At 40.6% G+C, this 15755-nt stretch overlaps 2 protein-coding genes across 5 annotated transcripts in view; one reads left to right on the top strand and one right to left on the bottom strand.

Annotated features, from left to right (window-relative positions):
* Nucleotides 1-5486, top strand: part of NLK (nemo like kinase) — a 157508-nt gene extending 152022 nt beyond the window's left edge. For both annotated transcript variants that reach the window (XM_033921619.1, XM_033921622.1), the window contains exons 11-12: nt 1927-2046; nt 3187-5486. In XM_033921619.1, coding sequence (XP_033777510.1) covers nt 1927-1981 — 55 coding nt within the window. In that variant the 3' untranslated portion in view covers nt 1982-2046; nt 3187-5486. The remainder of the gene's footprint in view (nt 1-1926; nt 2047-3186) is intronic.
* TMEM97 (transmembrane protein 97) lies at nt 75-14846 on the bottom strand. 3 transcript variants are annotated; one of them, XM_033921625.1, is made up of 4 exons: nt 14625-14846; nt 13192-13336; nt 8571-8916; nt 75-1457 (listed from the first exon to the last, which is right to left on the bottom strand). In XM_033921625.1, exons 1-4 carry the CDS (start codon nt 14742-14744, stop codon nt 1349-1351), a joined length of 720 nt encoding a protein of 239 aa, XP_033777516.1. In that variant the 5' UTR covers nt 14745-14846; the 3' UTR covers nt 75-1348. The 3 variants fall into 3 exon arrangements, with proteins under 3 accessions (XP_033777516.1, XP_033777517.1, XP_033777518.1); XM_033921626.1 differs by having other exon boundaries at nt 75-1424; nt 14625-14845; XM_033921627.1 differs by lacking the exon at nt 14625-14846 and adding an exon at nt 14337-14449.
* Nucleotides 14847-15755: the final 909 nt, after the last annotated feature.

The raw sequence follows: 15755 nt of genomic DNA, 5'->3' as shown, positions 1-15755 counted from the left end.
TTTATAATTTTGGTTTTCAGAATTCCATTCATTTGAAATATAAAAAGAGATTATGTCCTTACCTTCATAATATCTTTTCCAGTAGATAGGTGAGACATTCTAGATATGTGGGTTATCTCCCAATGGCTGTGTGCCATATGAAGAAGGACTCTACTCTGGATTTTTTTCTCTGGGAGCTCTAGCACCACCTGTAGTTAGTACCCAAGCACCAAGAGCTCCAACACAGAACATCAAGTAGGGTCACCAATGGGAACATTCCCAAGAATCAACTTTCTGCTCAAAAAGGAACATTAGAATAACAGCCAACCACAACATCAAAGGAGCTCAGGAAGTACCCCTGCTGTGAACATATTTACAGAATTCTTCAAGGCCCAAAAGGGCTGGCTGGCATCTAAGAAACATACTTGGATAAGCATAAACAAAATGAGACAGTAGGCAGGCACAGGACAGGGTGAGAGTCTAGAATGTCTCACCTATCTACTGGAAAAGATATTGTCAAGGTAAGGACATAATCTCTCTTTATATTTCAAATGAATGGAATTCTGAAAAACAAATTATAAAACGTGTCCATAACTCTAGGCCAAGCACCTGGCAAAATGTAAAATAGCATACCAGTTAACGGGTCAACCAAAGTAGTATTCCTGATTCTGCATATTATAATTTCCAGGCCCTGAGTAAAGAGAGAATCTCTAATTTCTCTATAAAAAAGCTTTTAAAATAATAGTAACATTCTAAAACTCCTTTCCCGCTCTCTACATAGAACTTTATAGCCCAATGGATAGAGTTGTTTAACCATAGGATCATCCTCCAAGGTCAGCCATGTTTCAGTTAAAAAGAAACATCCTGGCTGATTATTTTCTATCCAGCCCCTGACAATCCGAGCTTTATCATTAACAAATCTGATATTGGTGTAGGCATAAGAAACTGGAACATATGCGTATAAGATATTTTAAGTCAGAGGACCCTTTGAAAGATCTCTTCTGAGGGAAAGGGGCATTTTTGCTAGATCAACAAGGACAGTGTCATATCTGGACATCAATGAGATTAGAGAATACTCTTGAGCAGTCTATTAAAATTTGCAGTCTTACCACATTATATATCACTTTAGGTTGTCTAAAGCTAAAATGGACCACAGGAATATAATTAAAATCATTTGCATTTATGCCACCCAATTTAGCAACCAATCCATACTAAGATAGTACAGGTTAGCTACAGAGTACATTACATTTTAAACAAATTATCAGCTTGAGGTAACTTTCCAAATGGTCCTAGAAAATAACATCCAATGTTATATGTGAAGTTGCTTGAAAGGGGGCTGAGTGTGCTGTGTCCTTCTGTCCAACACCGCCTATATACAGGCATATGATGTCATCCAGATGCATTTCCCACACAGTGCAACACGTTGGGTCCTCCTCAGACAACAGCTATAAAAATCCAAAAGATCTTGTTTCTCTTCTCTGTAAAAGGAAATAAATGCACACCTTCCACTAATAGCAAAAACAGTCTTTGTACTGTAAAAATAGAGCAGAATCTGTGAAATAGAACACAAAAACGATATTGCTGGCTTGGTCTATGCCCTACTTACACAATGAATCCAACAGGACCTTGGCCCAATCCTTGAGAACCACCAATGGGTCAGGTTTTCAGGATATCTCCTAATAAATATGCAAGAGAGAGATTTGCATGCAGTGCAGCTAGTAAAGAATGGAAATCTCCTTAATGCATATTCATTAGGGATATTCTGAAAATCTGACCCATTGGCCCTTTTTGAAGACTGAGAGTGAAGTTCAAGGCAATAGGAAGACTTGAGGACATAGCATCAAAATGAGTGAACTAGTCTTTATTAAGGGGACAATTTTGTTTGTTGAAACATGCATTTTATTGTTCCTCTAAAGGTTTGTTTCTGTTTTTTTTATGACTCTCTAGTTCCACTGTTGCTCAACCATCTGAGATGCCACCATCTCCTCTGGTTTGGGAGTGAAATACTACTGAAGATAACAATGTAGCGCTTCACTGGATCTGGGATTTGCAATTCTGGAAGTTAATGTAATGTAATGTAATTTATTTCTTATATACCGCTACATCCGTTAGGTTCTAAGCGGTTTACAGAAAATATACATTAAGATTAGAAATAAGAAAGGTACTTGGAAAATTCCCTTACTGTCCCGAAGGCTCACAATCTAACTAAAGTACCTGGAGGGTAATAGTGAAGTGAAAAGTAGAGTTAGAGGAAAAATAAAAATAAAATAAACATTTTAAAAAGACAGCATTGATCTAAATACTTTGGAAGGTAGAAGAGAGGAGAGAAAGGAATAGAAGCAGAATGGGTCAGCGTCAGTGATGAAGTGGAGCAAGTAAGTTTAGGAGGAGCGATTGACGTATCCAGAAAGGACTTCTTCTGGCCGACAGTCCCAGGATGCCTAAGTCTCCTCCCCTGCGATGTTCTCCCATCCATGCATTCCCTCCCAGACACACTGCCCGTGCCCCAGCCGCTCCAAGGAGGCTGCCCCAGATGAGGTCCACGGTGAATGCAGGATTCTCTCCTCTGCGGGAAAGCCGCCCGGAGCCGACAGTCGATCTTCTTAGCGGATTGCAGGGGGGGAAGAGTTCACACTCTTGGTAGGATCGGGTCTGAGTGCTCTCGGTGGTTGTGGCTGGTCTCATTGCTGCTTAGATGTAAAAGCAGTTGATCTCCACTGCTGCTGATATTTAAAAGCAGGCAGATTGATCTCTCCAATGGACTGCAGGGGGAGGAGTTCACGCTCCTGGCAGGATCGGGTCTGTGGGCTCTTGGTGGTTGCGGATGTACCCGCTGCTGCTTAGGTGTAAAAGCAGTTGTTTTCCCAATGCTGCTGATATTTAAAAGCAGGTAGATTGATCTCTCCAACAAATTGTATGGTGAAGAGCACACACGTCTGGCTGGATTGGGACAAAGGCTCTCGATAGTGGCAGCTGGTCTTGGTGCTGCTTAGGTGTAAAAGCAGTTGATCTCCTACTTCTGATGATATTTAAAAGCAAGCATATTGATTTTTCCAACGGAATGCTGGGGAAGAGCTTACTTGTCTGGCTGGATCAGGGCAAAGGGCTCTCGGTAGTGGTGGCTGGTCCTGTTGCTGCTTAGGTGTAAAAAACAGTTGATCTTCCTAGTGTACTGCAGGGGGAGGTGGAGCTCAAACTCTTGTTAATCATGCTTGTACTGTAATTTTACTAATGAAGTTTTAAATTAACAACCACTACTTGTATAATATGAATAATATTTAGGAAGAAAGATGTTTTAGAGGTCTAATCTTATAGAGTGGTTTTACTTTTAGAAAAAAAATGTTTTATCCAGAGTTGCACACATTTTATGAATCCTAGCGCAGTTTTATGGCTCGGCTCAGAACAAATGGCAAACTGAACCAAACTTCTGAAAATGTAGGGAAAGACTGGGGAATTTGTGTTTTTGCTTTATTTTTTAATCAAAAGGTGAGATTGTATAAAAGGAAAAATGGAATTTTTTATACTGAGCCATTCCTAAAGAGTTTTTATTAAAAAAAAAACTAAAAAAAAACCTAAAGAAATTAGTCTGACATTGATCAATCATGATGTCATGTCAGCAGGCATCATGCAGCCCGTGAATTGGATACTATCCCTTAAAGCAGCAGTACTAGCAATGTGTATTATAGGTAATTCAGCATATTTTCAAAAGGTATCACATACAATTTGTCTGATAATTCAGTTAGCAATTAAAACAAAATTGTTCAAGTACTCCTGGTTGGTTAGAATTTGTATTTCATTTCCTAAGGATATGAACCATTCAAGAGTCCACATAAATCAGGATGCTGCTGTTCACCAGAATACCAGATATTGTACTGCAAAATTTGTCAGATATGAACAGAACACCACCTGGAGAACGGACTCAAAAATGGGTACAAAACATTTGTGTTGACTGCATAGGGACAAGGCCAAAAGTTAAAGCCATAGTTCCTTTTATCAAATCAACCAAAAAGAATGCTATCATAAATGAGTTTGGTCCCTTCTTCAGATGGTCTCCAAATATGTATGTATGACAATTGATATCAGCAATCGAGGTAGCACTTTTGCTTTAAATTAAATGAACTTTCACAAGAGCCATGCTACTGATGTGTGCTGTTAAAAATTCTGAAGAGTAACTTTAAAAATCACAAAACCAATATAAAAAGATGTGGGTGCCCTTTTACTACTGTGTGCTAAGCAGCATGTGTATTAGCACAAGGGCACGTTCATTGTTATCCCAGAATAGTTACTGCACTGCTTTTGCACTAACTGAAAAGTAATTTGGGTTCTTGCCATGTATTAAGTGCAAATCTTTAGTAAAAGGGCCCCTTAATTTATGAGTAGGAGAGACAAAACATCTGTTCCTTGCCCAATATAAATATATACATATATATACATATATAATCTATTTTTATTAGAAGTTTTCTTTTTCAGCTTTCTTGTAATGATTCCTAAAGCATGCATTATCCCTCTTTGTGAATAATTCTGTCAGCGGGCAAATTTCAAAAGTATCTGCCTCGCCATGAGAGCTCTGTAGAGATCCAGCTAGCTTGCACAGTTAAAGTCTTTAACAATTTTGAGAATACTTTTTCTTGCACTGGACAATTTAAAACAAAAGAAGAAAAAAATTCAGCACATAGGTTCTGTTAATTGTGTTTGTTTCTAGGCAAAGCTATGGAAGTCATCAAATGTCACCGAAGTAATTTTCTGGCTATTCTATTTTTCTTTTCTGTTGCAACACTGAGTTATTCTGTGCATATGTATATATGAACACAAAGAAGTCCTCTACCTCCTGGAGTATACAACTTGGTTTGTTTACCTCCACATGACTTTTTTTTTTTTTTTTTAAGTTCAGTGTGGAGACTTGAAACTTGAATGTCCCTTTTCAACTTTTATATAAAAAAAAGAAAAAAGAAGACCTTACAAAACCTGAAGATGTTTTTCACCTGTACAAAGAAATCTTAATAGATCATCATTAAAAACAAAGTTTTAAGCATTGTTCTGGAGGAATAAAGCTTTGATGTTTGTAATGGACAATTAACTGTTGAAGTTACTGTAACTTATCTGTATTTAGCAGAGTATTTTCATCCTGAGGAAACAGATCTCAAAGTGGAAATGACTAGAAATAAGTTGCATTTTAGAAGTTTTAACTTCAATGAAGTAATTATTTGCTGTGAATGAGATGGATGTTTGAATCGCCAAAACAAGATGGTTTGTGTCTTTTTGTTTGTTTTTATTTTTATTGTTGTTTATGTGGCTCCTGAGAATAAAATCAACTGAAGCATTTCAGTTCTCTTGGATGAGAAAAAAAAGTGTTCTGTTTTGTTCAAGGGGAAAGAAAGCACCTAAAAGTGTAAAAAGTCTCAGAAGCTGGAAGATTCATGCAGCACACTGGCTGGTCACTTTTGTAAAATGTAGATTTGAAGTACAGTGATGAAAAAAACATTAAATGTGACATTTTTTAAAAAAGGCATACTTTTCCTCATCTTTGGGGGTTTTATTTCAGAAAACAAATGTTAGGTATAGAGAAGAATAATTTAGCTGGATAGTGATAATTTTGAAAAATGATTGCAAAGATTTTTGTAGACAACATGCTAGATAAGCATAAATTATGTACCGTATATACTTGAATATAAGTCAGGCAGCTGTGCCCTGTCCTGTCAGGCTCTGCACCATGTCCTCCCTCCCTGCCCGTCGTACCTTCTTTGCCGATCCCTGGTGGTCCAGAGGTGCAGCGGGCACGCTCCTGCCCCGCTGCTAACCCGGTTGGTTGGTGTCTGCCATGAGTTGTGTTTCCTTCAGCCCCTTAGTGGTACTGAGCAGGAGCACGTTTTGGCACTGCTGCTCAGCACTGAGCAGCTTCCTGATTGGCTCTGCGAATTTGCGAGAGCCAGTCAGGAAGCTGCTCAGCATCAAGCAGCAGTGCCAAAGCGCGCTCCTGCTTGGTGCCGCTCAGTGGCTGAAGAAACAACTCCTTGCAGCAGCCACCGACCGACCGGGTTAGCAGGGGGGACAGGAGCACGGAAAGCTCACTCCTGCCCACTGCGCCTTTGGACCACCAGGGATCGGCAGAGGAGGTACGACGGAGGGGGGGTAGTGTGCAGAGCCTGCAATAATTAATTTTGTCAAAAAGGAAATTCCTGCTTTAGGGTGACCAGAGCAAATCATTGAATTGGCATCTTACTAGATCATAACCTGAATACTCATTAATAACAATATCCTGTTATCCAATGAACCTGAATACTCATTAGTAACACTTTCCTATTATCCAACTTTACTTTATATCCACCTTAAACGGCTAGGTAATGATGGAACAGAAATCACTAATGTAATGTAAATGTTTACTGAAGTGATTACACTATTGTGGTTGAGAAATATGCTATTTGACTGCATAAAAAGGGGCACTTGACAATTGATAAGGGATTAAAATTGCTTTCTTTTCTTGCCTGGATGGAAAATGAAACCAAAATATGGGAATAAAAGAAATCAAGTTATGGGAAACTTTTATCCATACTGAATGTGACAGAGCCACTGTCACTCTAGCTTAAAATGATACATACACCAGCAAGCAAAGAGATTTGCTAGATACACATTTGTATCTAATTAGAGAACTCTGGTGCCTTCTCTTTAAGAGACTGCAGATGACACATGCTGAAAAGTTCAGGGAAGGAGTAAAGGTTGCCGATAGGTCTTAAACAGCTCTAAAGAGAGAATATATATTGGAAAGGCTATTCTACTAGGATTGGTAAATGTGTCAGGTTTTCAAATTATCCCGGATACTGATAAATTGACAAATTAAAGTGATAAATTACCTGATCCAGATGGTATACATCCCAGGTTACTGAAAGAACTCAAACATGAAATTGCTGATTTGCAGTTAGTGATCTGTAACCTGTGGTTAAAATATATCTGAAGTTTGGAGGGTGGCCAATGAACAACAGTTTTTTAAAAGGTTCCAGGGTGATCCAGAAAATGAAATCTGCTAAATCTGACTTCAGTTCCAGACATGACAGTGAAAACTATTATAAAGGATAAAGTTAGGGAACACAGACAAACATGGTTTCATGGTCAGAGTCAGGATGGACTCAGCCAAGGGAAGTCTTGTCTCATCAACCTGCTTCATTTCTTTGAAGTTGTGATTAAATGTGGATAAAGGTGAGCCGGTTGACATAGATTTTCAGAAAGCTGACAGACTTCTGAGAAAATTAGAGTAATGGGATTGGAGGCAATATTCTGTTCTAGATTAGGAATTGGTTATTGGACAGAAAACAGGGTAGGGTTAAATGGCCATTTTTTCTTAAGGGAGGAGGGTAAATGGTGGAGTGCCGCAGGGATCTGTACTGTGACCTGTACTATTTAACACATTTATAAATGAGCTAGAGATCAGAATAAGTGAGGTGATTAAATTTGCAGCTGACAATAATTATTCAAAGTCATTAAAACACATGCGGACTTTAAAAATTGCAGAAAATATAATGATAATAGAAAAGAATTTCAAGTGATGTGCATGATTTAATTGATGTAATATTATACACTTGATGTAAGATGAAAAAATAAAGAATTGGAAAAAAAAATTGCAGAAAAACCTTAGGCAATTGGATGCTCATTAGGAAGCATGTACAGCCTGTTTCAAATCACCCCACAGCATCTCAATGGGAACCACAAGGTAATGGCGGAATAAAAATCACTAATGTAATGTAATTAAGATCAGGGCTTAGAGAGAAGGGCAGAGGGCACCTGGGTGTATGTGTGTGTCTCAGAGAGAGAAGGGCAGAGAGCACCTGAGTAGGGTGTGTGTGTGTCTGAGACAGAGAGAAGGGCAGAGGGCACCTGGGTGGGGGGTCTCAGAGAAGTGCAGAGGGCACCTGAGTAGGGTGTGTGTGTGTGTCTCAGAGACAAAGAGAAGGGCAGAGGGGGTCTTGGAGAGAGAAGTGCAGAGGGCACAAGGGTGTATGTGGTTGTCTTGGAGAGAGAAGGATACAGGGCACCTGGGTGTGTGTGTCTCAGAGAGAAGAGCAGAGGGCACATGGGTGTGTGTCTCAGAGAGAGAGAAGAGCAGAGGCACACCGGGGGGGGGGGGGGGGGGGTTGCATGTCTCAGAGGATAGAGGGCACATGGGTGTGTGTATGAGAAGGTGCCCACAGTGACCAATCAGATTTCATGTTTCATTTTCCCAGCAAAAAGATGAAGCTATCTTGGTCAATAATGGCAACTTTTGTTGAGATCTCCTGTTCTTATAAATAGGCCCTAAGTGACATTCTTTTTCACTCAGTTTGTAAGAATGACACCACCTGGCAAGGGGCGAGTTTATATGAGAATGAAACATAACACATCATGCCAAGTATGCCTTGATTTGGGTGCTAGTTTCAGTGACCTGTATTTGTTATGTATGTTGCCTAGTTATTTACCATTTAACAATAAGATGTCCATTTCAAAATCTCTGCTGCTCAGGGATACTCGGTTGAAAATGTTTCAATCTCAGGTTACTTAGCTTGAAGAAGTTGTTATAAAGCATCATACCCCTGATAGCCATTGACAAATTCATCTTCACTTACAGAGATTTGCAATGTTTCTCTTCTGTGGTTCTACCTTCAACCAGATTGAAATTGAAGTAACCTCTTATGTCTATCTTCGAAATCAAGCAGTTGATCAAAGACATTACATCCCATTTCTCCTCGCTTTGGTAATGCGGATTGTATAACATAGTGTTGAGCAGCAGCAGTGGGATCAGTAAATAAGGTGCGTAGAGTGCTACTAGTGCGAGACGTTCTTGGAGGTTCAGAGGTCCTAGTTTGAATGAGGAGAAGTCGGCGAAGAGGAGCTCCACAATGATGGGGAGAACACAAGTTGATACATGAGTAGAATATATAATAGCAGGAATGCGTATCCACTTGCAGCCACCTGTACAGAGAGAATTTGTAGGAGACTGTAAACAACAGAATTACCACCATATATTGAGCCACCCTGTGTCCTGTGTGTCTTGTCATAATTTAGATTGTAAGCTCTTTTGAGAAAGGACCATCTCTTGCGTGTTTTGGGGTTGTTGTTTTTTTGTAAATCTTTAATAATAATAATAACTTTATTTTTCTATACCGCCATAGTCAAAATGACTTCTAGGCGGTTTACATTGGAAGAAGACTGGACAATCAGCGAAGGAGAGAAGAGTTGCATAAGAAATTGTTTGGCGATTAATTTGTCAAATAGAACGGTTTTTTGTTGTTGTTGTTTTTTGTAAATCTTTATTCATTTTCATATCTTACAAGTGTATAATAATCAATCAGAAAAATTTTTAAACAAATCACTTTACAATCTTACTTATAAACATTAAAGTATAAAATAATCCCTTGTTGTAAAATAGAACGGTTTTAATTGATTTTCAGAATGTGCCATAGATCTGCCTGGCTCTATTTAGGTAGTTTCCCAGCCAGGATTGCTGTCTGCTTGCTTGGAACATGAAGGTTCTGTCCAGAAAGGATTTGTATTTGCAGCCTGTGATCTTTGGATATGTAAAGATGTTTCTGTTTCTGGTTGTTCGTGTGGGGTTGTGTAGCGTGAAGTGTGGTAGTAGGTAGGACGGTGCTAGTCCCCAGACCTGTTTGAAACAGATACATGCAAACTTGAACAGTATTCGCGCCTCCACTGGCAACCAGTGTAATTTTTTGTAGTAGGGGCTAATAAGGTCTTTTTTCTTCAGACCAAAGATTAAGCGAACTCAGTGTTTTGCACTATTCTTAATTTTTGTAGACGATGTTGCAGTAATCCAGGATAGATAGGATTAGCGACTGCACCAGTAGTCTAAAGGATGTTGTGTCGAAGAATTTTTTAATAGTCCTTAGTTTCCACAGCGTGTAAAAACATTTCTTCACCAGTAAGTTTGTGTGGTCAGCCATGGTTAAGTGAGTGTCTAGTGTGATACCCAGTATTTTTATGGTTTTGGAGATTGGGTATTCGTGGTCGTTTATTTTTCATGATGTTCTGGTTATTTTGTCATTGGGTCTTGCCAAAAAGACTTGTCTTTTCTGTGTTTAGTTTCAGTTTGAAGTTGGTAGTCCATTTTTCGATTTCTATCATTGTCTGAGTGAGGTTATCTATAATTTCAGTTGAGATATCATTTAAGGGGATTAGGATTGATATATTTTCTGCGTATATGTAATGCTTTAAGTCTAATTTTTGTAGTAGGTGACCTAAGGATGCGATGTAGATGTTGAACAGTGTGGGAGATAGTGGGGAGCCTTGGGGTACCCCTGATGGGTTTTTCCATGAGTTGGAGTAATTTCTATTGCTGGCTACTTGGTTTATTCATTTTACATCTTACAAGTGTAACAATAAATAACATTTGAAATTGAATACATCACTTGAATCTCTATCATATTCAACATTAAAAAAAAAAATTTCCAATTCTTTATTCATTTTTCCATCTTACATCAAATACACAATATTACATCAGTTAAAACATTAAAATTTTAATCCAATCCCTCCCAAACCAACCATAACCTATGCATTCACAAACCTCATATACAATATTCTTTATTATTGATCTAAATATTTAATAAAATTCCTCCCCCACCCCTAACTTTTTATTGTATTTATAATGGAAAAATTGTATCTATTCATTACAATAACTTGTCAATGGCCCCTAGATCTCTTGTGTGTTTAATGTACAGTGCTGCGTGCAACTGGTAGCACTTTGAAAATAGGTTTATTAAAAACTATATACCGCTTACACAGCCTAAAAAAGGATCAAAGCGGTTTACAATTTATAAATCCAAACAATTTCAAAAAGAACTCCATTCACATTGAAAAGGACAGAAAGAGAAAAAAAAACACAACCTAATCTTATGACAATCAATTTATCGATATTAAATTAAGTTAATACAACTAAAAATGTTATTAAAAATAGATAACAGCATTATACAAACTGCAATCCCAAACTCAATGCTTTAAGTTAAAAAAAAAAAAAAGCCAGTTGAAAGAAGTGTGCTTTTAAATGTCTTTTAAAATTTATATACAATTAGAAAAAGCTCCAGAGCTGTAACTTCTTGGCTTCTGTATGTCATTATGATTTCCCTTGCTATAAAACCCAGGCCGGGACTTTTTTTGAAATAGCTACAGTTAAAGTTTGGTATTAAACAATGGTTGGGGTTAATATTCAGCCAGGGTGGTCAGCATTTTACTCCCTCTTCTTTGAAACTGCTAGTGGTTTTTAGCCAAAGAGCCACGCTGAATGGCCCGCGCTGCTCCCGACGCTCATAGGAACTCAATCAGCATCGAATAGCGTGGGCCATTCAGCGTGGCTCTCTGCACTAAAAACCACTAGTGCGGTGTCGTAGAAGAGGGCGTTAATGCCAGGCACCATGCCTGAATTAACTCTCCTCTTTTATGACGCTGTTACTTTTTATCATCGGCAATATAAGCTCCAACACTCATAGGAATTCTATAAGCATCGGTGCTAATACCGCCGCGGCCAGTTATAAAAAAGCCTAACGCAGCTTTGTAGAAGCAGCCCTAAATTTGTACATTCAGCACCAGTAGCTAGACAGTGGCGAGCACTGAATATATATATGTTTTTAATTTATATCCTGAATCATCTTGGATTCTGAGCAGTTCAAGTACATACATAATACCTAACCTCTAATGCAATGTACACGTTTCCATAGTGCACCAGATTCTTGTTAAAGCCTAAACCAGGATTACAATAATATAACCACTAAATACAACGGGAAATCACAAATATCACTTAGAAATACATTATAATAAAATAGAAACATTTTAAAAACAAATTTTGAAATAGGAAACTTTTCAATCAATGTAAAAAAAAACACCAAACCAAAACCTGAATAAAAGTTTGAATATGTAACTAAACAGGTAAGCTATTCCATATTGAAGTAAATGAACCATCTAGGAACATGCAGTATACTTCCCAATACAGAACTTATGTTATCACTAGTTTTTTAGCCCGTTACATTAACGGGTGCTAGAATATATATGTAGAGTTGGGCATGTCTTTCTGTATGTATGTATGTCTTTCTCTCTTTCTGCCTCACTCCCTGGCCTCCTGTCTGTCTTGCTTTTTTATGTCTCTCTCTTCCCCCCTGTATGTCTGTCTGTCTTTTTTTATTTCTGTCTCTTTCCCCCCTGTCTGTCTTCCCTCCTCCCTTCCTTTTACCTCCCCCCTGTCCAGTAGCACCCCTTCCTGATCCCCCTGTCCAGCAGTAGCCCTTCTGTCTCACTTTCTTTTACCTCCCCCTGTCCAGCAGCACCTTTCCCTTCACCTCCACAATTTTCAAAACAGGCCTTCCTCCTTCCCTTCCCAATCCCAATACAACTCCACTTATTATCTACTTCCCTCCTGCTGGCCGAGGAACTAACCTGACCCTCTCCTTCCTTCTTTCTCTCCTACCCCAGCCTTTCGGATTTCCTGGATTTTTACCCTTTGCCTTCTCCCCAATGTTAATTCAAATTCCCACTCCTTTCTGTTTTTGTCATGGCGCTCCCTTTCTCCTTAACTTCCCCCATTATTCGGGTGCACTTCTTGATGCTGGAGGCCGTGTGACTGCTCATGTTTCTGCGGCTTGGGCTGGGCTCTGGTGGTGCTTCTGTCACTCTGGGCTCCATGCTGCTGAGGCCTGGGCTGCGAGGACCGGTAGAAACAGTAGTGTTGGGCCTGGTAAGGTTGGTGCTCCTCCATGGATGGGTACGTTCCAAGACGGCAGGTTCCAGGGCATAGACTGTGACCCGTCTGCAGCACAGCTCTCCTCCAAAACCTCAACGGCCGGGCCTCCAATGTCTGCAAGATGGCTGTTGGCTGCCTATTCTGCGTCCGTCTTGGCAGCAGGGGCCCTGGGTTACCGAGATCGGGCCCCCCAGCGAGGCAACAGGTCGGTATGGCGGTGAAGATAAATTCTCTTGGGGCAGCAGTCACACAGATTTCACCAGTTAGCTGCTGACCTCTCTCGATTTGACCAAATCCACAATTAGGTTTAACCATAGCAGACGTGAATAGCCAGTTTAGTATTTTACCCAAACTGTTCTATTAATTTCTATTGTTAACCTGTTATTCTTCCTGCTGTATATTCATTTTGTAACCGCATCGAACCGTAAGGCATTTTACGGTACACAAATAAAAATTTGTTATGTTATAGTGATTAAGCCCACATTCTCTCTTTCTAGACTCACCTTGATAGAATGCATATACAGCGACAGGAAAGAAGGGCAGGTGCAGAAAAGCTTCACAGTATACAAATGTCAGAAACCAAAGAGGTGTCTCTATCATGAATGGATCTTTGAATGTATTCATGTACCATTTACTTAAATCTTTCACCTGAAATAGAGAACACATTTACAAAACTTCAATAGTAAATTCACAGGAGATAACTAAGCAGTAATTTTAATTATACATTGCCCAGTCAATATTCAGCTGGCAGTGGCCAACGTTTTGTTAAAACTACTGCAAACTAAATTATACCCAATATTCAATAAAATTGGGCCATGTCCAGACACTGGCATTGAATATCTAGGTCTCACTGAGCATGTGCTGAATATCATAAGGGAATATGTCTTTTTCCTAGTTCTCTGCAGGGCAGGCCTCAATCTGTACACTTCCAAACACTCTGATCCTACTTCCCCAACCGCCTGCTGAGCCCACCTTTATATCCATGGTGGTCTAGCGGGGAGTTGGGCAGAAGCAAACCTCAATTGCTCCTGTCCCTGCCTGCTCTGGTGGAGAAATGGTATATTAAAAGCAAGAAGCTGGGAAGAGAATTGGTTGGACCACTAAACAACCAAGGGATAAAAGGGGCTCTCAGGGAAGACAAGGCCACAGCAGAGAGATTAAATTAATTCTTTGCTTCGGTCTTCACTGAGGAAGAGGTGGGAGAGTTACCAGTCCTCAAAATGGTCTTCAATTCTGATGTCAGAGAAACTCAAAACACATCTCTATAACACTGGAAGATGAAAAGGGCCCCCTCTTTCTCCCTTCACACCAATTCCATCGAGTGTCTCTTCCCCCTCTACCCCAATTCCATTGAGTGTCTCTTCCTCCACCCTAATTCCATCGAGTGTCTCTTCCCCCTCCATCCCAATTCCATTGAGTGTTTCTTCCCCCTCTCTCTCCCTCCACCCTAATTCCATCAAGTGTCTCTTCCCCCTCCATCCCAATTCCATTGAGTGTCTCTTCCCCCTCTCTCTCCCTCCACCCTAATTCCATCGAGTGTCTCTTCCCCCTCTCTCTCCCTCCACCCTAATTCCATTGAGTGTCTCTTCTTCTCTCTCTCCCTCCACCCCAACTCCAGCGAGTCTCCTGCCCCCTTTCCCACACGCACCTGAGGGAACATAGTACAGCTCCAGCCTTTCCAAATCACACTTTCCGTTTCCAGTGGGGCATCAGCGCAACAGCCGTTTTCCGAAGCGGCTGCCCGGCTCGAGCTTTCCCTCTGACGCAATCCGCCCAGGCGGAAATAGGAAGTTTCGTGCAGCCGCGCGCCACTTCGAAAAACGGCCGTTGCGCTGACGCCCCGCTGGGAAGGAGGGAGATGCCCGGCTCGCGCTTCATCGTCTTTCCACCCTCTGACCACGTGCCAGTTGCAAACTCAGCTGGGCGCAATACTCACGGCCTGGGGGGAGAAGCTCGCGGGAAGGGCGATCTGCAGGTCGAAGAGCACCGTGATGGGAACGTGAAAGGCAAAAAAGAGGAGAAAAACCCACTCCAGGACCCGAGTGAAAGAAGCCATGATGCTGTCAGTCAGCCGATCGCCAGCTACTCCCGCAGCCAACCCGTTTGTACGTTCAGCGGACGGTCCCGCCCACGTTCCTCCCGCAGCCAATCGGGTCGACAGGCTCTCAGTGAACCCACTCTAGGGCGCTTGAGGAAGGCGGGGCAGGCGGCCTTGTTTCAACCCTTTCGTTCATCGTAAGGGGAGACAAGGCGGAGGCTTAGCAGGAATCTAGCAACCGTTCCTTTGAAATGTTACAATGCAGATCTCAACCTAACAGCCCTTGTTCATGACTAAGGTGATAGCTATTAATTATCAGCCCCGCCCCCCATCCCGCCCTAGCCCCGCCCCCAATTTCTTCCATTCATTTTTCATGTACACATAATATTTTCATATTAATTCATAATGGTAACCTTAAAATTTAAAAAAAACTACAAAGCACACTATACCCAGAGAAAATGTTAATTATCATTTATATTTGGGGGGTTTCAAAGATGTCAAGGCAGATGACTTTAAAATATGCAATGTCACCTCAGTAACTATAGAAAAATAGATAAATATAGTGCAAAATATAGACAGCAGATATCAATTCTCAAAACGGACACATTTTGATAACTAAATTGAAAATAAAATCATTTTTCCTACCTTTGCTGTCTGGTGATTTCATGAGTCTCTTGTTGCATTTCCTTCTGACTGTGCATCCTTTCTTTCATTTCTTTCTTTCTGCACTCAGACCCAACAATTGTCCCTTTCTATTCCCTCCCTCCTTCCTTCCTATGTCCTTAGTGTCCTCGGTTCCTCCTTCCTATGTCCCCATCACTTCCTTCCAGTCTTTGTCTCTACCTCCTCCCCTATGCTCTGGCATCTCTCTCTTCTCCTTTCCTTCTTTACTTCCCACTCCACCCCATGGTCTGGCATCTCTATCTCCTTCCGATCTCTCTCCTCTCCTTCCATCTCCCCCTCCCACTCCATTATCTGGCATTTCTTCTTCCTTTCTCTCCTTCCTTCCTCCTAGTCTGGCATCTGTCT

The sequence above is a fragment of the Geotrypetes seraphini genome, chromosome 15 (genome assembly GCF_902459505.1).
Source record: "Geotrypetes seraphini chromosome 15, aGeoSer1.1, whole genome shotgun sequence".
Taxonomy (NCBI): Eukaryota; Metazoa; Chordata; class Amphibia; order Gymnophiona; family Dermophiidae; genus Geotrypetes; species Geotrypetes seraphini.
The sequence above is the reverse complement of the archived record's forward strand: the minus strand, read 5'-3'. Positions and strand labels throughout refer to the sequence as shown.